The following is a 27,773-nucleotide window of genomic DNA, read 5'->3' as shown; positions in this document are numbered from 1 at the left end:
TCGTATCATGCGTTATCGTTCTCGTATCATACGCGTATCGTTCTCATTATCATGCGTATCGCTCTCGTATCATACGCGTATCGTTCTCGTATCATGCGTATCATTTCTCTGCATCATCGCGTATCGTTCTCGTATCATACGCGTATCGTTCTCGTATCATACGCGTATCATTCTTCTTATCATACGCGTATCGCTCTCATTATCATACGCGTATCGTTCTCGTATCATACGCGTATCATTCTCATCATCGCGCGTATCGTTTCTCGTATCATGCGCGTATCGTTCTTATCATGCGTATCGTCTCGTATCATACGTATGTCGTTCTCGTATCATGCGTATTGTCGTTCTCATTGTCATTACGCGTATCGTTCTCAATTGTCATGCGCATATCGTTCTCGTATCATACGCGTATCATTCTCGTATCATACGCGTATCGTTCTCGTATCATACGCGTATCGTTCTCGTATCATACGTGTATCATTCTCGTATCATACGTACTTTCGCTCGCATCGCCATCGTGTATCGTTCTCATATCATACGCGTATCATTTCTCGTATCATACGCGTATCGTTCTCGTATCATACGCGTATCGTTCTCGTATCATACGCGTATCGTTCTCTCGTATCCGCGCGTATCGTTCTCGTATCATACGCGTATCGTTCTCGTATCATACGCGTATCGTTCTCGTATCATACGCATCGTTCTTGCATCATACGCGTCAGTTCTCATCATACGCGTATCGTTTCTCATATCGATCATATCAATCGTCATCATACGTGTCGTTATTCGTATCATACGCGTATCGTTCTCGTATCATACGCATATCGTTCTACTCGTATCATTCCATTATTATCGCTCTCGTATCATGCGTATCGTTCGTATCATACGCGTATCGTTCTCGTATCATACGCGTATCGTTCTCATATCATACGCATATCGTTCTCGTATCCTATCGCTCTCGTATCATTATCGCTCTCGTATCATACGCGTATCATTCTCGTATCATGCATCGTTCTCGTCATGCATCGTTCTCGTATCATACGCGTATCGTTCATTGTCATACGCGTATCGTTCTCGTATCATACGCATATCGTTCTCGTATCATACGCCTATCGCTCTCGTATCATACGCGTATCGCTCTCGTATCATACGTGTATCATTCTCGTATCATACGCGTATCGTTCTCGTATCATACGCGTATCGTTCTCGTATCATACGCATATCGTTCTTGTATCATACACGTATCGTTCTCGTATCATACGCGTATCGTTCTCGTATCATACGCGTATCGTTCTCGTATCATACGCGTATCGTTTTCGTATCATACGCGTATCGTTCTCGTATCATACGCGTATCGTTCTCGTATCATACATGTATCATTCTCATATTATACTCGTATGATTCTCGTATTATATGCTTATCGCTCTCGTATGATACGCGTATCCTTTTTGTATCATACATGTATCATTCTCGTATTATATGCGTATCGTTCTCGTATCATACGCGTATCGTTCTTGTATCATACGCGTTTCATAGGCGTACCGTATGTTATCAATACGCGAGTGGTACTGTATTTATTTGAACAAATGTTTATCAGATATTTATCAAATCAAGGTAATACACAAAATAAATTTTGCGTGTTAAAATTTAAGGTTAAGACAGTAGATAATCATATCTATTTATATGAACAAAGGCTTATCAGCTTAAGACAATGTTATGTCTGCCTTTGCCGATGTAACTATTATAGTAGCATATAGTGACTCTGTTCTCACCAAATTGCTACAGAATGCTTTAGGTGGGAACAGTGATATGAACTATAAACTATGATGAAACAATGATAACACTGAGATGAAGAATCGTTTAGTATATTGTAGTGAGCATTTAATGCATTACAGTAAGAGAACATTTCAAAGTCTGAAAGAGAACTCCGATTGTAGTGAAAGGATCATTAAATACAATATGAGAGACATTTAGAACACTTAGGCGAGGGAACATATTGTATCTTCAGGTGATAGATCATTTAGCACGCTAAGATGAGGGCACACGAATACACTGTTGAATGTAACACCTTAAACATTTAACATAATACATACTACTTAAAGTGACCTTCGGTAGAAATGTGCGCGATTGACTATTTGTACCTTAATAACCCTCAGTGAACCTCAGATTACTCATGCTGTTTTTGTCTGTGTTTATAGCTAGTAAAATCACGTAGTGAAGAAGTTAATGACTCGTCCCAGTCTAAAGTTGCTAAAATTCTTGATTAAATGAAGTTGAACAAAGATCCCATGTTGTCAGGAGAGGTTATAGACATTTTCTCGAAGGATATATGGTGATGTAGATATTACTTCCTAGTGAGTAGTGACGTAGAACTGTGACAAATCGAATGCAGTTTTACCAACGTAAAAATGGGCTAATTTAAAAGGTTCCTAGGTTACATTATATTCAGACGCATTAACTCATAATCAACTTCATGTTTTACAGGAGAATAGTACTGTGTATTCATATATCAAAATCTTGCATCACTTATATTTCTTTTCAAATTAGCTATTCCTACAGAGGAGGGGACAAACTTGAGTAGTTTTCACACTGTATGCATCACCGATTATAATTTCAATGATTTAATTTCTTAAATGAAGATATGATCTTCGCACTTTGCCGGACAATTTAAGCAATCGTCTCAGGACCTGAAAAAATCAGGTGATTCAACGGGATTCGAACCCATGACCTCTGCGGTGCCGTTGCAGTGCTCTGACCAACTGAGCTATGAAGTCACACAGTGGTGAGCAGGTCAATATTGTTGGGCTCATGTTTTCTCGTGAAACGAATGTCGTATGAATGTTTTATGCAGTGCGGTGTTTGAAATTAAATGAGATATGATCTTCGCACTTTGCTGTACAATTTAAGCAATCGTCTCAGGACCTGAAAAAATCAGGTGATTCAACGGGATTCGAACCCATGACCTCTGCGGTGCCGGTGCAGTGCTCTGACCAACTGAGCTATGAAGTCACACAGTGGTGAGCAGGTCAATATTTCAAACACCGCACTGCATAAAACATTCATATGACATTCCTTTCACGAGAAAACATGAGCCCAACAATATTGACCTGCTCACCACTGTGTGACTTTATAGCTCAGTTGGTCAGAGCACTGCAGGCACCGCAGAGGTCAGCGGGTTCGAATTCCGTTGAGTCACCTGATTTTTTCAGGTCCTGAGACGATTGCTTAAATTGTCCAGCAAAGTGCGAAGATCATATCTTCATTTAATTTCAAACACCGCACTGCATAAAACATTCATACGATTTAATTTCTTATTATTCAAACTCCCTGATTAACTTCGTTGCATAAACCGTTTTTCAACGAGATTACCCTGTGGTAATCCCTGAGAAAGCTTTGCACTTAGAAAGAACAAAGTAGTCTTATGCCTTGGAAACTTTCTCGTAGAATGTTTTATGTTCATAGTTGATTTTACATCGCATACACATTTTGTGTTTGAGTACTTTTTAACGCGCTAGCTTAAACATGTCAGCACCATCACCTGGACGTTGTTTCATGGTGTTATTAACATATTCAAATAATTCAATGTAATATTTCAGTTCTTGCAAACAACTTTTTGAATAAATTTTCCAAACACATTTTTTTAACTGTACTTTTAAAGCCCCATGCTATATATCCCTAATCCCCTCTCCTCCTGTTGTTCTTCATCAATCAACAGTCCAGTTATTTGAAACTGTGAATTAAACACACGATCTTCTTCTACAAACATGTAACGATACTCCCGGGTTCAAACCATTTACTTTGTTACGATCATTTGGACGACAGAGCGAACAACTTGCTAACGACTGCATACGTTTTATGTTTATAAATGTAGATCGTCCAGGTTGGTTTAGTCCTGAGAAGGACTGTTTTTGTTGTTGTTGACTGACGTTTCGACAACCTTAGCGGTAGTCATCTTCAGAGTCAAATGAGGAGTAAACGTCAGTTTACCCGTATTTGTTATCTGGTTCTTACGGCTAACCTGACAAATACGGCTAACCTGACGTTTACTCTTCATTTGACTCTGAAGATGACTACCGCTAAGGTTGTCGAAACGTCAGTTGACAACAACAAAAACAGTCTTTCTCAGGACTATGCTAACCTAGACGACCTACATCTACAAACATGTAACGATACTCCCGGGTTCAAACCATTTATTATAAACACACAATGATACTTGAAGTGATGCAACCTTGGTCGATGCAATTTGCAAAATACGTAATCTTTCGGGTGAAAGGGAACTTAGTTGTGCACACAATATTGAGAATACAGGAGATGTTGCTGTTTCAATAAATTAATGCTTCATGTAACTCATGTTTCTATGGAGAATTCAAAATGACGTATGATCAAATGACAAGCATCCCCACTCAATATTTACTATGAACACAATTGCATCTTTTGTTGCCAAGGAAGAGATTGAATAATGAAGTCTGCCATATCACGTTAAAAGCATATCTTTCATTGAGCTTACTTTTTCGAATGGCTGTCTATAGTGGCAAAGACTCATTACTCATTAGTCACATCATGCAGGCTTGCGCTGTGGCGAGGCTGCTGGTATTAATTACTACACTCAATAAGTCAAAAATTTAACTATTTAAGTACAAAGGATAAGTCGCAACCGATGTTTCACAACATAGGACGCAAAGTTACAACTTGCATTATAAATAACCACTGAAGTCGCAAGATAGGGAGAAAAACTTGAGGAAGACGCCAGTCTTTTCACAGGTAGCATATCCATGACTCTTCCTTTCCAGTTTTGTTGCTACAATCTTTTTCACATGATCTGCAAAGCCTGCTTGCTTTCTACGTGACATCTGGCTTCCTACTTACCGTCGCAGAATGCCAAACAAATTTCAACTCAGAATAATACAAAATAAATTTTCCTTTGCATATTTAAGATTAAGTACGAGGTATGAGAGATTTGTAATTTGTACATATTATTGCTTCTGCTCTCCTCGTGAAGTAAAATATAAATAAATTACTATCGCAACAGACAAAACTGAGCAATGTTGTCGTAAGAATTTCTTGTTATGTTGAGATGTTTAAATTGTTTGGTCATATCAACTAAAAATAGCTATCAAGTACTGAACAAACTCATCAAAAACATTTGAGACAGAAAAGATAGATAGTAATATATATTTATTTAATGTAGAAATAAAAATTAGAAAAATATAGCGACCTTGTAAGAAAAGGACGATTAACTCAATTAATGGCATAAATACTTTCTTTTTCCATAATTTGAAAATCATTAGCATGATAAGTGTTGAAAATATGTTGTTTTGAAGTATGCTTACTGAAAAGTATTAAACAGTATAAATATATGTTAACTCTACCTGCAAGAGAGCAATTTTCTTTGACAGCCAGTAAAGTAAGAGCGTCAGACAAAAGTTCCTTTTCCATCTTGTTCAAACAAGGAAGGTACGTATACCTGTATAAATCAGGAAACCATTTAAATACAATTTAAATAGGTTTATATATATTAAGGTTTTTTCACAAGTTTCTAAATATATACTGCACATTAATGTTGTTGGGATTTAAAATAAAATTCTATTGTTGAATGATGTTGAGCATGATATTAAGAATTATTCAGACCTAGGTCAATGTTATCTACCGAAGTGAACATGAAGCGAATAACATGACCGATGTCTGAATAATTCTTTTTATCATTTGAAAGCCAAGTTCAATAATTGTTTTATTATTCTTTTCAAATAATTGAAATAATGATGGAACATGCCAATGTAAAACAGTTTTAAAACCTTTGCTTTTTGTCCTTGTTAGATGGTTAATTAAAGTAAATCTGCTTTAAATATTCAGTAATTAAATATGTTCAAAGCCAGCTTCGCTGCTTTTTTAATGTTTCACAATCATTTTTGTTCAAAAGGTTTTACATATCGCTTTTAGAAACTATGGCAAACATCCCTACTGTTTGACTTTCTCAAATTCGGCTTTTACTGTTGTCAACAAAAGTAGAAACTGACTATTATTTGTAGATAAAGCGTCATACCTACAGATATCGAGAATTTTTTGCAGGTAACTGACCATCAAACCCAACATAGTTCACATAGTGAATATTAATAGTGGTATTGGTGACATTCAAATTTTGTTACCACGACAAAGTCTCTGTTTTATTATTTTAAATAATATAATTATTGACTTTAATAATGTTGTCACGCAATCAAACATCTGCCAAGAAAAGTTTTTTCTTCTAATGTCAAAGATCGAACTTGCACCTGAACTTTTAACACAGTGTCCAATAGCCTTCCTCTTGTGATCTGTGATTCGAGATCTAACATTTCATGTATATCTATTATCTTTTTTGTCTTTTTGGTTCTCATTTTAAAAAGCCGTCATTTTGATGGAGACATTTCAGAGAAACAGCGCTGTTCATCGTCATTTATACAATTAACATGGTACTTGGAACTTGGAAGCTTCAATAACAATTGATTTAATGAAGCTCAAAGCCAGAAGATCTGAATCTAACAGAATATCAATGTCTCATGATTTACTAAACTATGACCTAAACTGGAACAAACTATGAATTACTAAATAGTACCTTCCAGTCCCATAGTTTAAATAAATCATATAGTTCAGGTGTGTTGACAAGTGACTTCGATCCTCATGAATTCAAATGCTTCATCAAGTGGCAGATAAAGAACTATTTTAGGTAAATCAAATTATCAAAATTATTATTTTCGTAATTCAAGATGTATTTCGTTTTTCAAATTTTTCACTGTATTGGAGACGTTGTCTTGGCGCCCTCATTTCACAAAATGTAATTATGAACTAATTCAGGTTATTCGATCAGATAAACTATCCCTGTCATTTGATACACAAGCGTGATAACTTTTTCATGTTGAGATGAAATAAGCCTATCCATTTTTTGTGGTGAAGTAACTTCTAGCTACTTCATTTATAAAATTGACATCAATGAACAATTTAAATCCTGAACTTTTATCAAAATAACGCTTCCAGGAAATGCCGAATCAATGAAGTGAGAGACACGTACGAAGTTGTTTGCTGCATTGGTAGACAACCAAATTCAGACATTTGAGTTTTGGCGAAAACCTGCAATTGAGCGGTGATGGTGTCGTCGTTACTGCAGAAGAGACCAGCATTATATGGGTCAAGGCAATCTTGGAATCGGAAAGAACAGCAACTCATTGGCCTAAAGTAAACCTGCCTTTATGTTCCTTAACATTAGGTGAAATGGTGAACTCTCTGATATCCATGTTGCATGTCGTATCGCTGCTGTATTCACAATTGGTAAGCTCATTACAATATGTTCAATATTTTGGCAAGTGACGCCCGTTTATTACAAAATTGCTGAAGTTTTTTCATGTAAAAATACATTTTTCACATTTATATTCAACCCATTTTAGCATGAAAAGAATAATAGTAATTTGTAGACCTGTTGCTTATTTAAGTTTTGAGGTAGTTAAATAGTGAATTTTATATGTAGCTACAATATTCACTTGAATGAAACAATATGAAGAGCAGGCGAAACTTGATCACTGATTTAATTAGTTTTTTTTTTCAAAATAGCTGCAATGTTATTAGGCTTTCATTATGAAATGATTGTGGATATTCTGGGATTTTGTCCCCTGCCCTTTGTATGTGGAACAAACAGACTTGGAAAGACAAAATGTTCAAAAGCCGCACTAAGTCTTGTAGGAAATGGATAAAACTTCTTTTCAGCAGTAAGGGAAAGATTCATCCCCAGGCTATGCAGCAGATCAACTTTGCCTCCCGTGCTCGACGACGTTAAAAGCCCCACAGTTATTGAAAATGTTGCGGTCTCTTTCTACAACAGTGGCAAAGACGGGACATGTGTTTTCGAAACAGCTCCTCGAACGATTCCGATGTTCACAGTCAATTGGGACACTTTAGAGGGATTAAACAATGACCCCAGGTAGATTTTTCCGTATTCATGGAAGAAGTTTGCTTTTTATTGCACTAATGTAATTTTTTCACGTGCTGTAGAGTACTTGGAAGGTTTGTCCTAATTCCCTTTCAAGAAGAAGCAAGAAGTCCTTTCGGAATGGAGAATCAACAGAACGCAGAATTCGAAAACAATGCAATAATGGAAAGAGGGTCTAGGGCTTTTGGGACCATGGTGGCAATTAGCAGATCTGTCGAATACCTCTGCATAACGAGAACTAATGAGCTCTGTCAACAATTTACCATTGAAGCACCGAACATCGACGACTGCTGTTTAAGAAATCATGCACTTTTGGAAGCATTTGCTGAGAAGGTAACTGCCTTATTAACCACATAACATGAAAAAATTGAGCAATAGCCAATGACCACTTGCACAATTATAACATAGGTAATACGGCTGGCAAGTATTGATGATCTCTATCCAAGCAATGCCATCGCTTTTTTCAAACAAACAATCCTGCCAGTGTGGATGAAGCGATTCCAGACCAACCAAGCGCAAGTGTCTCATGCAATGCTTCAAACAGAACAGCCAATTATCGTGGACTTAATAATGAAGTCAATAGAGCACAAAATATCTTGCAAAAACGTATGTAATAAATTCATAGCCCATAGACCAAATTCATAAAGTAATTGTGACATTTCTCATATCTAGTTACTCACTTGCGTGAATCCAAAAGTGACATTTACGTCAAGCTCAAGTGGAGTAAGACTAAATGGAGTAGCAGTGGCACTGAAATGGTTTTTTGCCTTGTTAAAAGATCACGGAGTTCTGTTTCCGAATGAAGAAAGAGTGAGACAAGAAATTAAGTCTCTCGACATTGGGGTGGTCAATGGGCGAAGCCAGTATTTCATACCAAATGCAAATGGTGAAAAGATCAGCAGAGGCTCAGATGGAGTAGAAACTGCTTCCAGAAACTGCTTAATTATACAACAATCTGCATTTGGAAGTGAGAATTCGATTGTTTTTTCGGAAGGCTAGCATTTTTAACTACTAATTTTATACAGATGGAAGCAAGTGCGAAAGGATTACAAATGGAATAGACTGGTTATTCTTTAGCCATGATATGTTAGTTTCAAAGTTGAAAATTTATTTAAGAACAGATGCTATTTAAAAAGAAATCTAAAGTGTATATTGACTAAACGTGTGATTGTCATTGAAAAGCCAAATAATAATAGTCATTATTTTTTTAGCCTTCAACATCTTAGAGACAAATATCGCAAGAGACAGCTTGGGGTCCACCGCCGAAACCAGCATAAATTATTCAAACACAGCGTCTACAACTGAAATGGAAATTGGTAAACGCAGCAGACCGTCAACATCTGGAACCAGAAGATACAAATCAAACACACCGTCCACATCCGACAATCAAAATGGAAGAACAAACACATCACGTGACGTAAATGCAAACACCACGCAAAACTAAAATACATCTTGAACGATAACTTCTATAGTTTTGTCCCATGACTGGCTAAAGCCAAAAATACATCTAAATTTTGTCAAGCTCCCCCTGAAGTAATGTGTGTTTTTTCGGCGGCCGATGTTTGCTTTACTTCTTGGCAGTGGAAAACAATGAAAAAATTGATTTATTGTCGTTTTTTACACATTTCTGCTTTGAAATTGCAGCTAGCATGCCACAGCAAGATATTTTGAGGAGAAACATATTCAGCAACAATGGAGGATGATTTATCGACAAACTAATACAACTCTGCAAGACGAAACTGAATGTTAAATCATGACACACAATTTTTCGTAGTTGCTGCCTGATGCGTGGCAAAACAGTATTCTTGACATGACTCGATCCATCCCCCCACGCGACCTATATACTTGTGAAATCTCGATTTGTGTCTGTCTGTTAACAATTCCGGGGGGATTTTTACGGAATGAGGGGGAGCGCACAATCACAATAAAGTAGAACCTTTCGGAACTTCTGTAATTTTGTGTTTGACTTTAAATGTCTGGAATTTGAATAGATATGAGGTATAAACAACGCAATACAGTAAGATACTAAAATTGAGTGATCATTCATGACATTTAAGAAATAAAAGATGTTTACTGTGTTCATCAAGGGAAATCCACTGTAGGGAAACCTCTGGAACCAGTTTCGGAACTTCTGTAAGTTTCTATTTGATTTTAAACGTCTGAAACCTGAATAGATATGAGGCATAAACAACGCAATACAGTAAGATACTAAAATTGAGTGATCATTCATGACATTTAAGAAATAAAAGATGTTTACTGTGTTTGCACAGGTTTATGCAAAGCGAGGAGACCTTTGGGAGAACTCGAGAGAAGATCTGTGCAAGCCCGCGACCGACGGTCGTGGGGACGCGGAGCTCGGGGAAATATTTAGGTCCCGGATGAATGTAAACAAATATATTTTTGCTAACTGCTTTCGAGTTTCGGCATAGGCGCCCCAGAAAGAAATCTGCTTGCGTTTTTTTCATTTTTTCATGCAATCGATTTATGTAAATAGTACTAAATATATACCTTGATTCATGCACAATGTTTGTCACGCGCACTGTCTTGCGTGACTTCCACGTATATATGGTCCTAAAGGTTTTATATTTTGACAAGTTTTGCAACTCTCAATATAGGTGGCCCAAAAATCACTTTTAAATAGTTTAAAAAAGCGAAAACTCTCCCCATTCCATCGTAACAGACCGTGGAACGCAAACTTTGTATAATTGATTGTATCTATATTATATATTTACCAAATGTAGGCAACTATCATGGCAGTTACGAAAACATGCCTTTACATAAAGTAATCATACGTAAAAAACAGACAAGAAATCCAAATAATAATTATATCACTAAAAATAGGAAAATTTTTCTTCATGAATCCATACCTAGCTTTGAAAAAAGACGACAAAAATCCCGAAAAATATGCGTGAACGTTTTAACTTGTTTGTAAAATTTTTCTGTCTCCATGCTGGATGCCTCATATTGGTGCATACGCTATTATTTTAAAAAAGACTGTCAACTGCAATTGGCTAAAAAATTAAATCACGATCTAAAATTACGATATATTCTATTTACCGAGCCAAAGATTCGAGCTCGGAATCGAAATTCAAATCGTAAATCGAAATTCAAATCGTAAATGAACTCAATATCTAATTTGGCATCGAACTGAAAATTGATTTTTCCTTAGATATGTCAGATAATCTCGGAGTGTTCTGCATATCCCTACTCGACCCTTCTCCGCTTGAGATAACAACTTCAGAATACAGTCTCTTTGTCATTGTTTGAATAACAAAGGTAAAACGTTACAAGATAAAACTTATAAAAGCTATGTGCTGCATGTGTACGTCATGGACGCTTATCTGAAAAAAAAATGTAGTATGACGTAAATCATGCATGCATAATGTGCATTGACATCTCACAATCTCACATTAAGCCTGCTTTCCACTAGCCACGTGTCGTAACGTATCGTGGCAAAGCTCAACATTGCGCATGCGTGCTTGCACCTTTTGTTCATCAAATTCATAAGCACGCATGCGCCCTGTTACGTTTTGCTACGAAACGTTATGATAAGTGGCTAGTGGAAATCAGGCTTTAGAATGAAGTTAGGGGGCGCAATGAAAGAGTGAGCACTGCTAAAGATCGACTCATATTTTGCATTAATTAATTACCAATAGCTAAGATATAAATAATCAATTCTAAGACAGCCAGAATACTGCAGTGCTGCATTGCATTTCTCGGTTTTAAAATAGATGAAAAGTTAAAATAAAAAGGAGTTAAAGACCTGTAAACCAAAAGAGGAGTGGATTGCTTGACGGAAGGAACGCAAAAAGATGTTGTTTGTTTCACAAGGTAAAATTTTTTATTTTTAGCGCTATGGATTTTAGACAAACAAATTTTAATATTGCAAACACGTTGCAAATTCGTGAAAAAGAATTTTGCGATTTGTTTTAAATAGCCAGATCTTTGACTTGGAGCTCCAATTTCGTATCCTCATTAGGTATCCTCTAAACTTACGAAGAAAAGAAAAAATAGTTCAAGAAATCGATTGTGACAATATTTACTATTGTATTTGCGTATAATAAAAACAAAAAAGTCAAAAAATCATAGTTGGCCACTGTATCGTAACATCAAGGAATCGATTTTGCCCCCAAAAATGTGTGCCGTATTTTGGAGTATAGATTATATTCACTGATTATATTACGATGTCACCTCTAGTATTGTTTATAATCTCTATGATTGACAATACCACTGGTCAATCTCATACACAGTTGTAAGTTTGAAGATTCTGAACAAATACTAAAGCAATAAATTTTCTTTTTGTCTCTGTCATTAGTAAAATACTAAAACCATTTATTTCTCCAGTAATTTATTATAATAATCAAAGGTTATATGGACATTGTAAGTTTACATATTTAATTTTAAGTAGTGTTTAGCTTTAATATAAACAACTTTTACTGAGTTGTAATGTTCTGATTATTTTGAGAATAATTCTGTTCTTATATATACTTTTGTCCAAAGGTAAAATTTCAGCAATGGCTACAAATCGTCGTTTATTCATTGAAGGAAGATATGTCCATGAAGAACTGCTTCCCATTTTAAAACACTCTACTGATTTAAGATGTTCACCTTTATCATCCACACCTCCCATGACAACAATTGTACCACCAGTTATAACTGCACAACACCCGGATCTGTTTTCCAACATTGATGGTAAGACTGTAATCTTTCCTGTATTACAGTCATACATAATAACACTGTTCAAACTTTTTTCTCTATCATCAGAACCTCCAAGAAGAACAACTTGATCTCTCCATTGAACTGTTGCCAATTCAGTTAATGGATGAGGTAATGGAGGCATTTCCTTAAATGTAAGAGTCCTTGGATCAAACTCCAAAACACTGGACAAAACTTTGCAATCTTTTTCCGTTCCTCCAAAAATAAGAACTTTATCATCAACAACAACAGCTCCATGCTTATACCGTGGTTCAGGCATATCACACAACTCTTTCAAAACATGAGATTTTGTGCCATAAATCTTTATTTTACTGATGAAATCTGTTTTTCCTTGGCCATAATCATCTCCTCCAATGAAAAAGATTTGTTGTCTACAAACAACAGTTTGATGACCCCAACAATGATAAGGAAGCTTTTTGTGAAATGTCTTCCATGTCAACGGTAACTGTTTTATATTCAATGTCTCCGTTGACTTCCCACCTCCAAAAACAAATAAATTATCATCATAAATAAATGATGAATCCCACATGTGTTCATTTATCATTGATGCAGTTTGAAACCATTTCTCCTCCTCCCATGAGAATATTTCAACACTTTTTAAGGAATCATATGGGTAACCTCCAGCAACCAAAATATCACATTTTACTGAGTTCATCAACATTTCAACTGGTGATGTTGATGTTTGAACATGTTGTTCATTTATATTCATCTTTTCGAACATTTGAAACATCATGGCTTTCATTTCTTTCATTTCTTTGGTCACTGTAGAAAGGTTTTTTTGAACATCTTTTATTTCCTGGGTCACTGTAAAAAGATTTTGTTGAACATGTTTTATTTCTTTCCTTGATTCTATCATTTCTTTGGTCACTGTAGAAAGATTTTGTTGAACATCTTTTATTTCTTTCCTTGATTCCATCATTTCTTTGGTCACTGTAGAAATATTTTGTTGAACATTTTGTATTTCTTTCCTTGATTCCATCATTTCTTTGGTCACTGTAGAAAGATTTTGTTGAACATCTTTTATTTCTTTCCTTGATTCCATCATTTCTTTCTTTAATTCTATTATTTCTTTCATAGACTGACCACATACAACATCAAACTGTTGATTAATTTTTCTACTCATTTCAGTCAGTTGCACTTTCTCTTGTTCCTCATGATCAAAACTTTTTTCAAACATTTCTCTAATCTCTTCAAAGTCGTGAGAAGGAATCTTTCTGTATTCACATAACTCAGTTTCATGTTTAATCTTGTCTCGTTTGTTTATCTCCTTGTCACAACGTTCATTAGAACACAACACTGGAGCAAAACCACAATTTTCAACATGTCTTTCAAGATCTTCAACGTCGACAAATTCTGAACAACCACGATTAGCGTAGTCGCAGCTTATCTTGAACTTTGAAATCAAGTTATTTACGAAACGCGCTGGAAGAAGTGTAGCTACAGTCAATCTCTCTTGACATTGAGGACATCTTTGTGCATTAACTCGTAGATGTTCTTTGATACAATAACGACAAAAAATATGTTCGTTATGTTGACACATTCTTGCATCTCTAACGACGTTAAGACAAATAGAACAGTAAAAAGTTTCATCAACAGCAGTCTTAAATCTTGACTCTTCATATCCACTTTTATAATCATCTGGACGATAAGCCATTTCATACGTTTTCTCATATAATTTGATGTTAAAATTTATCCAAGTGTTGAAGACAAAACAAAATAATGCATTGAAGTAGATTTACAAAAGACATGAACAGTTAAAACAATATTTTATGTAACAGGTGCAATCGCGTAAACATGCTCACCATAGTGACGGTTATCGATTGAATAATTAATTACTTTGCTATCTTTACTTTATACAACGCAGTTTTATCCTGTGGATAGCTATCCACTGTATTGAAGACTTTTCCATTGGATATTACTTATCCATTAGATGTTTTATCCAATAGATAAATAATGATACATTTGGCCTTACGACTGAATTCACTGTCTGTCTACGTCACTGATGGTGTATATGAAAAGAAGATCTTCAGAACTAAGTCTGTTAAAATATTTCAATACCTGCAGTTGCGGCGCCACTTTACGTATTTTTCATTTCTTAAATTGCCGGCTGAGAATGCCCCTAGACCCTCTAAACGTTTTTTAGTTATCAGACTGTATGTGAACTCAAAGACATAGTTAAACCATACGTAATGAAATATTTTATATCGGAATCACTTCATCAACTTTTTTTAAAAGGTTGGTCAGAATCAAGTTTGGAATAATTTTTCTTACAATTTTAGAAAAGTCAAGGTTGAAAGCTAAAAACAAAACGTACGACAACTTGTTTATGGAACCCAGAGGTCTCTTAGTTAAATCTCGTTGAGGTAGTCGTACTTGTAATAAAATATGAAGATTACTGTTTTCACAGGGGGGCTGATAAGGGGTTTTTACTTGTTCCGTTCGCAACCACTACAATCACCTGTTCTCATTTCTGATTAAGGATATTTCATGGGATATTAGACCAATGATTTAGACTTAAAAATGACTTCGTGCCATTTTAGTTGTTTGGAAAATGGGAAAACGACCAGTTTTGTGGTACATTAAATTGTAATAGTCTAAAAGCAGCACAAACATGTTTCTCAAAAAATGAATGGTTTAAAACACTAAAAATTACGATAAAAAGAAAAACGTATTTCAGCGAACTGATTGTGACAATATTAATTATAATATTTATTCCTGATATTTACAGACAATCACAGCCTGCCACTCTAACTGAACATCTGGAACTCGATTCTGCCCCTCAAAGAAACGTGTTCCATTACTTTTTGGACAATAGACTGTATCACGATGCCAAGTCTAGTATTATTCATAATCTCTAAGCAAACAACTTGTTCAATTTCTAAAGATATTTTATACCCCTTTTAAAACAGTGTCAAAAAAACTGGACCTTCTGGCTCGTTTTATACGGCGAAATACATGCGCAGATTGCATAAATAAGTAAAGGTAAAGAGAAATTTTAGTTTTTTCCTAATTTCTTCAATGTTTTCTGTACATTTAAAATTTGCTAGGTTACCATTATTAAGGTACCATTCATTAAAAACTTTGGTTGTAATGATATTGAATCATTATACTGCAGATGCATAGGTTCGTATTCAACTTGATAGTAGAAGAAGAAAAGGAGAATGTATTCACATATCAACATCATACATTACTTAATTTTTCAAAACAATTATTCTGACAGCAAGGAAAAACATGATTAATTTTAATAATTATCAGGCTGCTACTTCACCGATTGTAATTTCAATCTAGTAATTCTTTGACACAGTATAGAATCAAACAGTAGTCCCACTCTATAAAATTTTTTTGTGTAGCGTAAATCTTATTACGCATGTGATTAGCATAACCGCAGCCAGTCAATTGCTTTTTTTGACCAATAGATGTCTAGCCGTATCCAGTAATCCAATTAAATATACAGCACCAATTTGGCTAAAAAATGTAAAGTCGTCGTTTTTGCATGATAATCGCAAAACTATGGTACTGGGTCAATATCACAGAAATAAGTATATTTACGTAGAATATATATATATATTTTTTGAGGCAAATTCGTTTTTAGGCGCAGATTACTGCACCAATCACAGACGTTATCACAGGCGTATAAATTGTGTTTTAATAACAATTTTGTCTTTCAGATGTTCCTGAAATGTTGAGTGAGAATGATATGTTCAAAAAATATTCTGATGATGAAGATTCTGATGAAGATGATTTTGATAACAATTTCACCAGAGGATTTCTTGACGACTTTTACCGTATTCGCAAAGACGTGACTGAAAAATTAAAACAGTAAGTAAAAATCCACTTGAGACTTGTAAATAACTTTTAAAAATGCTTGCAAAGGTTTCTTGTCCAAGCATAAGATACATTCAATTATAAGTTGTATTTACATTTAAAAAGTCGTGAAGTATAGCTACGTAATTAGGCACGACAAACGTTTTCTGTAAAATATAGAATGAATTCAACCATTTCTCGCACTTATGATTTAAAGCAGTGACTGACGCGTGTTTAATTGTTCCGAAAAACGTTTTTTTATTAAGTTTTTTGCTTTTAAAAACATGCGAATATGAAATTTCAATTGTTATACAACGCTATATTTTAGTAAAAGTCACACAGTTTACCGAAAATAAATGTCTTTTCCTACTTGATGTATGTTCTAAATAAGGAATTATTGTTTTGTAGATTTTCTTGGATAAATGGATATTGCGGGATAACATTCAACCCAGAACCACGTTTGTATGTGACTGTAGTAAAGGAGGGAAAAAATTATGAAGCTTCTTTGAAGAATGAGATCAACGACAAATTTGGATGGAAAGCGTCTGATTATATTGATTTTCGTTATGCCAATAGCTCATTACCGAGAATTCGATATTTGTCAAATCAAGGTAAAAGAAAATAAATGTCATAATTCTATGAATGTAGGTTATGAAGGTTTTTTTGGTACAGTGACAATGGTTTGCAGAAAGAATCGTTAAGAATCTATGTACATCTGCTTTACGAGAGTTTAAATGTTAATGGGACTGAACCAAACCTGGAGACGATATTATTAATATGCTAGAGAACATATCTGCATTTTACTCGTTGAACTATGATACATGAAACACTAGCTGTAGTAGATAATCCTAATAATTAAACCAAGTTAAATTTTACATCCAAACACGCGAGATTTTATCACAGACGCGCGTCTTTACTGTTTAGCGATTCTGTCTCGGCGAGTGAATTGTTTTAACTGCTGCTTTTTCGTAGAGAAAATCACAAAGCAACCGGTGTTGATTAAGAAAAGAATGAAAAACAAAAACATAAGGTGTTTCGGGGGTATAGTTTTTATTAAAATACGAAACTATAACAACATTTGATACGTACCATGTTTGTAGATGTAGATCGTCCAGGTTAGTATAGTCCTGAAAGGGACTGCTTTTGTTGTTTAATGAAGTTTCGACAACCTTAGCGATAGTCATCTTCAGAGTCAAATTAAAAACCTGAAGATGACTACCGCTAAGGTTGTCGAAACGTCAGTCAAAAAAAACAGTCCTTCTCAGGACTATACTAACCTGGACGATCTACATCTACAAACATGTAACGATACTCCCGGGTTCAAACCATTTACTTTATTTGATATGTTTGATGTGTTTTTCTTGTTATACTGTCAGCCAAGCAAATGTTCAATGTCTTCGCAAAAAATCTTTTACGTACAATTTTGCTTGTTTTTTTAGCGAGCATGTATAATCGTTTACGTGTTTTTCTTTCTTGGTTTTGAGTGTTCTTCCTTGAGTGAACAAATGTTTATCGTTAACAGTATTTCACAGACTGTTAACGACAAATATTTCTTGCTGCTGGCAGCGTTGCATGTATTTTAGTTCAACGGTATTGCTAAGATAAAATTGTATTATTTGTAAATTGCATATTTTAAAAAGAGATAACCAAAGTACAATTATACAAACGAACTTATATACATTATAATTTGGTATCATATAGTAACTACCAGGTAGAACCCAGGAAATGATAAAAAAGTAGCTTTATGTAAAAAGGAAACATGAAGTGATATGTAGCGAACCGAAGATGATACGTGTTTTTTAGTAGGGTAAAAAAATCGAAATTTGGCCAATAGATCTCAGGCCTTTTATTATGTTAAACCATTGAGACAGTATACTAAATATACAGTACAGCCATTCTATTGAATTTTTTCATGTCCCGCATATATTATTACGCATGTGATTACCATAATGACACAATAGGAATTATGAAATGACTAACGACAGCCATTAATCTAATTAAATAAACAGACAGTTGCACAGCGAACTGGACCTACTGTATATTTCCTGTACTGTGCCAGTGAACCAAAAAATTGAAAGTCTACGTCTGTGGAAATTTTTATGCCAGTAGAGCCCAGTCTTCGCACGCAATGTAAGCATGATGGAAACGAAAATTCGGAACGTATGGTGGCAGCAAAACGTAACATGGCGCATGCGTGCTTGCGCCTATTGACCATCAAATTCATAAGCACGCATGCGCCCTGTTATGTTTTGCTACGATACGTTACGATACGTGGCTAGTGGAAAACAGGCTTTAGAATGAAGTTGGGGGGCGCGATAAAAGAGTGAGCACTGCTAAAGATCGACTCATATTTTGCAGTAATTAAGTGCTGCATTGCATTTCTTGGTTTTAAAACAAATGAAAAGTTAAAATAAAAAGGAGTTGAAGACCTGTAAACCAAAAGAGGAGTGGATTACTTGACGGAAGCAACGCAAAAGATGTTTTGTTTCACAAGGTAAATTTTTTATTTTTAGCGCTATGGAATTTAGACAAACAAATTTTAATATTTCAAACACGTTGCAAATTCGTGAAAAAGAATTCGGCAATTTGTTTTAAATAGCGAGATCTTTGACTCGAAGCTCCAATTTCGTATCCTTATTAGGTATCCTCCAAAATTACGATGAAAAGAAAAAAATAGTTCAAGAAATCGATTGTGACAATATTTACTATTGTATTTGCGTATAATAAAAACAAAAAAGTCAAAAAATCATAGTTGCCCACTGTATCGTAACATCAGGGAATCGATTTTGCCCTCCAAAAATGTGTGCCGTATTTTGGAGTATAGATTATATTCACTGATTATATTACGATGCCACCTCTAGTATTGTTTATAATCTCTATGATCGACAACACCACTGGTCAAACTCATACACAGTTGTAAGTTTGAACATTCTGAACAAATACTAAAGCAATAAATTTTCTTTTTGTCTCTGTCATTAGTAAAATACTAAAAACATTTATTTCTCCAGTAATTTATTATAATAATCAAAGGTTATATGAACATTGTAAATTTACATATTCATATTTTAGTAGTGTTTAGCTTTAATATAAACAAATTTTACTGAGTTATAATGTTCTGATTATTTAGAGAATAATTCTGTGCTTATAAATACTTTTGTCCAAATGGTAAAATTTCAGCAATGACTACAAATCGTGGTTTATTCATTGAAGGAAGATATGTCCATGAAGAACTGATTCCCATTTTAAAACACTCCACTGATTTAAGATAGTTAGATTACCACTCTTACCTCCCATGACAACAATTGTATCACCAGTTATAACTGCACAACACCACTGTCTCTTTTCCAACATGGATGGTAAGACTGTAATCTTTCCTGTATTACTGTCATACATGATAACACTGTTCAACGCTTTTCTTCCTTCATCAGAACCTCCAAGAAGAACAACTTGATCTCTCCATTGAACTGTTGCCATGTCAGTCAATGGATGAGGTAATGGAGGCATTTCCTTAAATGTAAGAGTCATTGGATCAAACTTCAAAACACTGGACAAAGCTTCATGATCTTTTCCCCGTCCTCCAAAAATAAGAACTTTATCATCAACAACAACAGCTCCATGGTCAAATCGTGGTTCAGGCATACGACACAACTCTTTCAAAATATAAGATGTTGTACCTGTAATCTTTATTTCACTGATCAAATCTGATGGTCCTTTGTTCTTAATAAGTCCTCCAATGTGAAAGATTTGTTGATTACAAACAACAGTTTGATGACTCCAATATACATAAGGAAGCTCTGTAGGAAATTTCCTCCATGTCAAAGGTAACTTTTTTACATTCAATGTCTCCATTGACTTGCAGTTAAATCCTCCAACAACAAATAAATTATCCTTATAAATAAATGATGAAGCCCAACTGTGTCCATTTTCCATTGATGCAATCTCAAACCATTTCCTCTCCTTAAATGAAAATACTTCAACACTTTTTGCGGTCCAAACACATGAGTCACCTCCAGCAACCAAAATATCACCTTTTACTGAGTATGTCAACATTTCAATTGATGTTGCCAATGTTTGAACATGTTGTTCATTTATATTCATCTTTTCCAATATTTGAAACATCATGGCTTTCATTTCTTTCATTTCTTTGGTCACTGTAGAAAGATTTTGTTGAACATCTTTTATTTCTTTCCTTGATTCCATCATTTCTTTCTTTGATTCCATCATTTCTTTCTTTAATTCCATTATTTCTTTTGTAGACTGACCAGATACATCATTAATTTTTTTATTTATTTCAGTTCTATCTTGATCCATTTTTTCATTTATTTTAACCATCAGCGTTTTCACTTGATCAAAACTTTTTTGAAACATTTCTCTAATCTCTTCAAAGTCGTGAGAAAGAATCTTTCTGTATTCACATAACTCAGTTTCATGTTTAATCTTGTCTCGTTTGTTTATCTCCTTGTCACAACGTTCATTAGAACATAACACTGGAGCAAAACCACAATTTTCAACATGTCTTTCAAGATCTTCAACGTTTACAAATTCAGGACAACCACGATTAGCGTGGTCGCAGCTGATCTTAAACTTTGAAATCAAGTTGTTTACAAAACGCGCTGGAAGAAGTTTGGATACAGTCAATCTCTCTTGACATTGAGGACATCTTTGTGCATTAACTCGTAGATGTTCTTCTATACATTTACGACAAAAGATGTGTTCATTGTGGCACATTCTGGCATCTTTTATGACATTGAGACATATTGGGCAATAAAAATTATCGTTGACAGGGCTTTCAAATCTTGATTCATCATATCCATATGAATCGTAATTATTAGGACGACAAGCCATTTCATACGTTTTCCCATATAATTCAGGATCAAAATTAATCCAAGAGTAGACGAAATTATTTGTTTATCGCATCAAGTTGAAGATAGAAAATACGTTAAAATTCTCCGTCGACGTTTGATAAACACGGAAGTTAAAAGCGAAGAATAACAACGCCTAGTTTTAGATTTTAACATATTTATGTAAAGCAAAGGAAAAACAAAAGATAAAAGAAAATAGTGCAATGAAGCAGATCTACAAAAGACATAAACAATATTTTAAAACATACGTACAATGTGCACACGTGCTTTGCTTTTCATACGCTGTCGGTTGAATAATTTTCAACCTGCTATCCATGCCTTCATCACACACATCAATAAACTTTTGATCCATTTTTCCATTAATTTCATTCATCTGCATTTTCACTTTGTCAACATGAACATAACTTCGTTGAAACAATTCTCTAATCTCACCAAAGTCGTGAGCATCAATATTTCTGTATTCACATAATTCAGTTTCATGTTTAATCTTGTCTCGTTTATCTCCTTACCACAACGTTCATTAGAACACAACGCTGGAGCAACGCCACAATTTTCAACATGTCTTTCAAGACCTTTAACGTTGATAAATTCAGGACAACCTCGATTTGCGTGGTTGCAACTGATCTTTAACTTAGAAGTCAAGTCATTTATAAGACTTGCTGGAAGAAGTGTATATATCTACAGTCAAATTATCTTGACATTGAGGACATCTTTGTGCATTAACTCGTAGATGTTCTTCAATACAATAACGAAAAAAGATGTGTTCGTTATGTTGACACATTCTTGCATCCTTAACGACGTTCAGGCAAATTGAACAGTAAAAAGTTTCAACAACAGCATTCTTAAATCTTGACTCTTCCTATCCACTTTCATAATCTTTAGGACGACAAGCCATTTCATATATCTTTACATATAATTCAGTGTTGAAATTAATCCAAGATTTTACGAAATTATTCGTTTATCGATACAAGTTGAAGATAGAGAATATATTAAAATTTTCAGTCGACATTTGATAAACACAGAAGTCAAAGGCAAAGATTAACAACCCCTAGTTTTGTATCATTTATATGTAAAGCAATATAAAGACAAAAAAGATAAAGTTGTAATTATTCTAGCAGGGGGGAGACGAACTGTAACGTCACCGATTATAATTCAATCTGCAAGTTTATTAGACTTTGCCATTGTTAAGTAATTTTGTGTGGAATATTTCATACTTTGCTCAGGTTATTCGTTTTGAAATCAGGTATGTAATTGCATTTTTTTTCATCTATGTTATGCTAAAACCTACTTTTGTATTTCTGTTGCGATTAGGGATAAAAAACCTAAATAAATGATCAAAACATTCGCACAGAAATTCGCGAGAAATTGCATAGAAACAGTCTGTATTGGCTATATTTGATGAATCCTTCTCTTTTAATTGCTTTTGAAAATTCCAGTAAATCGCTCAGTTTTTATGTTTTCATTCAACGTAGAAGTTTGATGTATCAAATTGTGCTTTCGGTTTGGAACAAATTGAAGGAAATGCTTTCCATGCTTTACTAATTGTGTTTGAAACTTTTTGCACGTAAAAATCAACGATTTTTAAAGTGAAATATGTAGAATGAAGTTCTTATCAGTGTAGTTATGTCTACAGACGAACTCTAAGCATTTGTTATCGACATTGAGCATTTAAGCGAGTGTTCAATTGTATGCTTGAATTGTAGATAATATAGAACTCTTCTAGGTTAGCTGAACATGTAAAATGAGTATTTTATATCTCTAAATTTTAATTAATAAGGATATTTACCGAAGTAAAAACGCTAAGTTCTTTAAAATAACATTAAATAACATGTGAACAAAAGCTTTGATGGTATAGACATCAATAATTGGACTTGAATTTGAATTTATATTTGTATTTATTAAACGTGAACTCTTTTTTTGTAACAAATATGGTTAAATTACAAAGGTTCTAACTAATAAAAAACCATATAACTAATACTATAAGTACATATTTTTATACAAACAATATTACATAGCTATTCCTTAATTCATACTACCAATAAAACAATTTAAACTGGTATCTACTTACTTACTTCAATTCATACTTCGTGTTAAAAAGGCATTTTTAAAACGTTCAGTCTTAAAGCAAGAATGTTTGTAAGATCCACAACTTCTCATATCACCATGAAGAGGTATTCTCTTTAATGAAAGATCATGGACAGCACGTAGACTGACATTGTTTATTATGGCTAGCTTTTCAATTTGCTATCACTGGTTTTAATGTGCATAAAAGGAAGACTACATTTGTATATATTTAGAACAAGTATCATCATGAATGAATATTGATTTTTAAAGCAAAAAATGTTTGCCCCTTTTTAGTGACGAGCTGCCAAACATCACTGAATCATTATTCTGCTGTATGGCCATTGCAAGAAGAGACAAAACGTAAATCTGTAATCATTAAACGATACAAGCCATCATTTTAGAAACAATTTGAAACATATATGCACAAAAGATTATGTTTGATACATTATGCAACATATAGGTATTAGAGTAAGAAGTTTTGCCAATATTTTGGCTCATATTTATGTATTTAGGAAAATTTAGCAATGTTATTTGGGTGAATTTAGGTTTCATACTTCCCCTTATTTATATAATACTTGCAACACTATCCTCTGTTTTTTTTTATCTTATAAAACTACTACTAAATGGTTTCATTTGTTTAGATGGCCTGATTGACCAATTAGGAATGTTGCTCATCATAACAAAAGCGTAAAAATCACATGGCTCAATTTTGAAACATTCATGCTCCCCCATGTTTGGATAAGGCCATACAAATACTGAAATGGTTTAATCACTTGAGCAAAGTGTACGCCTTAGCTGGCGTCTTGTTCTATGAAGCTTGTCTTACTGACACTTTTTAAAATATAAATTGTAGAAATGCTGTCATGTGAAGCTCCTGATGCTGAATGCATCACATCTCTAGCTGGTGTTATAAAGACAAAAGAAGGTATTTCTTATATTTTATTTTATCTGTAATTATCTGGCACAAATATGTTCTTATGAACAAGATACAATAATGCTATTTTTTTATTTCACTTTATTTCAAATCATAATCAGTTAGAATGACATGTAGCTACAACCATCCTGTTAGATATGTACACAGAGTTACAGGTGCATTTAATTATTTCAAGATAATTTGTAATGTAATTAGTAAAAAATTGGTTTTAAATGTAACAATAAGTTAAAAAAAGAGTGTGATTTTCTTGCTTTGTTTAAGTTTTTAAGTTCTTTAATAAAATGGTTAAAAAATGTAAAGTCATCGTTTTTGCATGATAATTGCAAAAATATGGTACTGGGCCAATATCACAGAAATAAGTATATTTACGTACAAAATATAATTTTTTGTGAGGCAAGTTCGTTTTTTCAGGCGCAGGTTACTGCACCAATCACGGATGTTATCACAGGCCTTTGAATTGTGTTTTAATTACACTTTTGTCTTTCAGATGTTCCTGAAATGTTGAGTGAGAACGATGTGTCCAAAATATATTCTGATGATGAAGATTCTGATGAAGATGATTTTGATCACAATTTCACCAGAGGATTTCTTGACGGCTTTTACCGTATTCGCAAAGACGTCACTGAAAAATTAAAACAGTAAGTAAAAATCCACTTGAGGCTTGTAAATAATTTTTAAAAATGCTTGCAAAGGTTTCTTGTCCAAGCATAAGATACATTCAATTATAAGTTGTATTTACATTTAAAAAGTCGTGAAGTATAGCTACGTAATTAGGCACGACAAACGTTTTCTGTAAAATATAGAATGAATTCAACCATTTCTCGCACTTATGATTCAAAGCAGCGACTTACAAAGCAGTGTTTAATTGTTCTGAAAAACTTTTTTTATTAAGTTTTTTGCTTTTAAAAACATGCGAACATGAAATTTCAGTTGTGATACAACGCTATATTTTAGTAAAAATCACAAAGTTTACCGAAAATAAATGTCTTTTCCTACTTGATGTATGTTCTAAATAAGGAATTATTGTTTTGTAGATTTTCTTGGATAAATGGATATTGCGGGATATCATTCAAGCCAGAACCACGTTTGTATGTGACTATAGTAAAGGAGAGAAAAAATGATGAAGATTCTTTGAAGAATGAGATCAACCACAAATTTGGTTGAAAAGCGTCTGATTATATTGATTTTCGTTATGCCAATAGCTAAGCAAATAAATTTTGATTAGCATATTCAAAATTAAGACAGTAGATAATCATATATACAGTACCGCTCGCGTATTTGTTAACAAAAATTTTGCGTATGATACGCGTATCGTTTTCGTATCATACGCGTATCGTTCTCGTATCATACGCGTATCGCTCTCCTATCATACGCGTATCGTTCTCGTATCATACGCGTATCGTTCTCGTATCATACGCGTATCGTTCTCGTATCATACGCGTATCGTTCTCGTATCATACGCGTATCGTTCTCGTATCATACGCGCGTATCGCTCTCATACGCGTATCGTTCTCGTATCATACGCGTATCGTTCTCGTATCATACGCGTATCGTTCTCGTATCATACGCGTATCGCTCTCGTATCATACGCGTATCGCTCTCGTATCATACGCGTATCGTTCTCGTATCATACGCGTATCGCTCTCGTATCATACGCGTATCGTTCTCGTATCATACGCGTATTGCTCTCGTATCATACGCGTATCGCTCTCGTATTATACTTGTATCATTCTCCTATCATACAAGTATCGTTCTCGTATCATACGCGTATCGCTCTCGTATTATACTTGTATCATTCTCCTATCATACGTGTATCGTTCTCGTATCATACGCGTATCGTTCTCGTATCATACGCGTATCTTTCTTGTATCATACGCGTATCGTTCTCGTATCATACGCGTATCTTTCTTGTATCATACGCGTATCGCTCTCGTATTATACGCGTAACGTTCTCGTATCATACGCGTATCGTTCTCGTATCATACGCGTATCTTTCTTGTATCATACGCGTATCGTTCTCGTATCATACGCGTATCTTTCTTGTATCATACGCGTATCTTTCTTGTATCATACGCGTATCGCTCTCGTATTATACGCGTAACGTTCTCGTATCATACGCGTATCGTTCTCGTATCATACGCGTATCTTTCTTGTATCATACGCGTATCGTTCTCGTATCATACGCGTATCTTTCTTGTATCATACGCGTATCGTTCTCGTATCATACGCGTATTGTTCTCGTATCATACGCGTAACGTTCTCGTATCATACGCGTATCGTTCTCGTATCATACGCGTATCTTTCTTGTATCATACGCGTATCTTTCTTGTATCATACGCGTATCGTTCTCGTATCATACGCGTATCTTTCTTGTATCATACGCGTATCTTTCTCGTATCATACGCGTATCGTTCTCGTATCATACGCGTATTGTTCTCGTATCATACGCGTAACGTTCTCGTATCATGCGCGTATTGCTCTCGTATCATGCGCGTAACGTTCTTGTATAATACGCGTATCGTTCTCGTTTCATACGCGTATCGTTCTCGTATCATACGCGTATTGCTCTCGTATCATGCGCGTATCGTTCTCGTATCATCACAGATCTAATAATGCACTAGATAGTGCAACTGACATACAAGTTGAAGCCGGCAAATTTACTTCCGGAGCCCCAAAGTAGTGAGAATCAATATGGCGTTGTATTAGAAAATATGTAGTCCAAGTTAATATCTCGCAATTATTAGCAAATCGCGGAGGTTGCATCAACTTTTTTGCACTATTTATGAAATAAATCATTGTGACTATAGTTTGTAAGAAAAAAATTGCAGAATACGCCAATACATCGCCGTAAAATTGATTTCAAGTGTAGCTCGATTTGAAAGCATCAGCAGCGACGAAGGCTTAAGTACTGGAATTTGCACATCTAAATATCGTATCACAGCACAATCTGCGATAGTGTGGCTTAGTTCGTGTGGCAAATACAGCGATATCATACTCGATCTATGGATGTATTGTAATAGAACAGGCATATTACAAAAATCAGTCAGAAATTGACACATGTTACAAGCACAAATTAAATATTTTGCTCAGAATAAATAATTTAGGTTTGAAATTTTCAATAACAAGAATGTGTAGAAAGTTTTATATGCATATACATGCCTGAATGGTAAAAAAGACAATAAAAATGTTGAAAACAGTAGCATAACATCACCATAACAGTACATTAAGCACTGTGGGCAGTGGCCATATAACCCACTGGTTTAGACTATGACAATCCATTGTTTATATATATGTGTAAAACACAGTCAATACTACAAGTCTGGTGACTCTTCTTGCTTTAACAAGTAAATATTTTCCCCGTGTTGGACAGAGTGTATTGTATCAACCTGTGGTATCAACAGTTTCACAAGTGACCTGCTATTTTATACTTCACAAAAAA

General features: G+C 34.6%; 5 protein-coding genes across 8 annotated transcripts in view; 3 read left to right on the top strand and 2 right to left on the bottom strand.

Moving 5' to 3' along the window:
• Positions 1 to 17,099, top strand: part of LOC124436065 — a 33,118-nt gene extending 16,019 nt beyond the window's left edge. The window contains exons 6-7 of the mRNA XM_046985991.1: positions 16,339 to 16,489; positions 16,883 to 17,099. Coding sequence (XP_046841947.1) covers positions 16,339 to 16,489; positions 16,883 to 17,099 — 368 coding nt within the window. The remainder of the gene's footprint in view (positions 1 to 16,338; positions 16,490 to 16,882) is intronic.
• Positions 7,121 to 9,487, top strand: LOC124437449. 3 transcript variants are annotated; one of them, XR_006945690.1, is made up of 6 exons: positions 7,121 to 7,299; positions 7,847 to 7,945; positions 8,017 to 8,287; positions 8,363 to 8,560; positions 8,627 to 9,040; positions 9,166 to 9,487. XR_006945690.1 is itself a non-coding variant. In XM_046987424.1 (6 exons), the coding sequence occupies exons 1-6, from the start codon at positions 7,271 to 7,273 to the stop codon at positions 9,396 to 9,398; spliced, it is 1,125 nt and encodes a 374-aa protein (XP_046843380.1). In that variant the 5' UTR covers positions 7,121 to 7,270; the 3' UTR covers positions 9,399 to 9,487. The 3 variants fall into 3 exon arrangements, 2 of the variants coding, with proteins under 2 accessions (XP_046843380.1, XP_046843381.1); XM_046987424.1 differs by having other exon boundaries at positions 8,627 to 8,921; XM_046987425.1 differs by having other exon boundaries at positions 7,579 to 7,945; positions 8,627 to 8,921.
• Positions 17,100 to 19,675: 2,576 nt separating the features above from the next.
• LOC124436064 (kelch-like protein 35) lies at positions 19,676 to 20,572 on the bottom strand. Its single transcript, XM_046985990.1, has one exon. The coding sequence runs from the start codon at positions 20,570 to 20,572 to the stop codon at positions 19,676 to 19,678; it is 897 nt and encodes a 298-aa protein (XP_046841946.1).
• Positions 20,569 to 22,247, bottom strand: LOC124436063 (E3 ubiquitin-protein ligase NRDP1-like). The gene is made up of 2 exons (XM_046985989.1): positions 20,676 to 22,247; positions 20,569 to 20,572 (listed from the first exon to the last, which is right to left on the bottom strand). Exons 1-2 carry the CDS (start codon positions 21,317 to 21,319, stop codon positions 20,569 to 20,571), a joined length of 648 nt encoding a protein of 215 aa, XP_046841945.1. The 5' UTR covers positions 21,320 to 22,247.
• Positions 22,248 to 22,485: 238 nt separating this feature from the next.
• LOC124437459 lies at positions 22,486 to 25,570 on the top strand. Of its 2 annotated transcripts, none has more exons than XM_046987441.1 (5): positions 22,486 to 22,579; positions 23,695 to 23,760; positions 24,254 to 24,325; positions 24,822 to 24,972; positions 25,369 to 25,570. In XM_046987441.1, the coding sequence occupies exons 3-5, from the start codon at positions 24,256 to 24,258 to the stop codon at positions 25,496 to 25,498; spliced, it is 351 nt and encodes a 116-aa protein (XP_046843397.1). In that variant the 5' UTR covers positions 22,486 to 22,579; positions 23,695 to 23,760; positions 24,254 to 24,255; the 3' UTR covers positions 25,499 to 25,570. The 2 variants fall into 2 exon arrangements, with proteins under 2 accessions (XP_046843397.1, XP_046843396.1); XM_046987440.1 differs by having other exon boundaries at positions 23,695 to 23,860.
• Positions 25,571 to 27,773: the final 2,203 nt, after the last annotated feature.

Source organism: Xenia sp. Carnegie-2017, unplaced genomic scaffold (genome assembly GCF_021976095.1).
Source record: "Xenia sp. Carnegie-2017 unplaced genomic scaffold, XeniaSp_v1 HiC_scaffold_16, whole genome shotgun sequence".
NCBI classification, from domain to species: domain Eukaryota; kingdom Metazoa; phylum Cnidaria; class Anthozoa; order Malacalcyonacea; family Xeniidae; genus Xenia; species Xenia sp. Carnegie-2017.
This window is presented reverse-complemented; position numbering and strand designations above follow the sequence as displayed.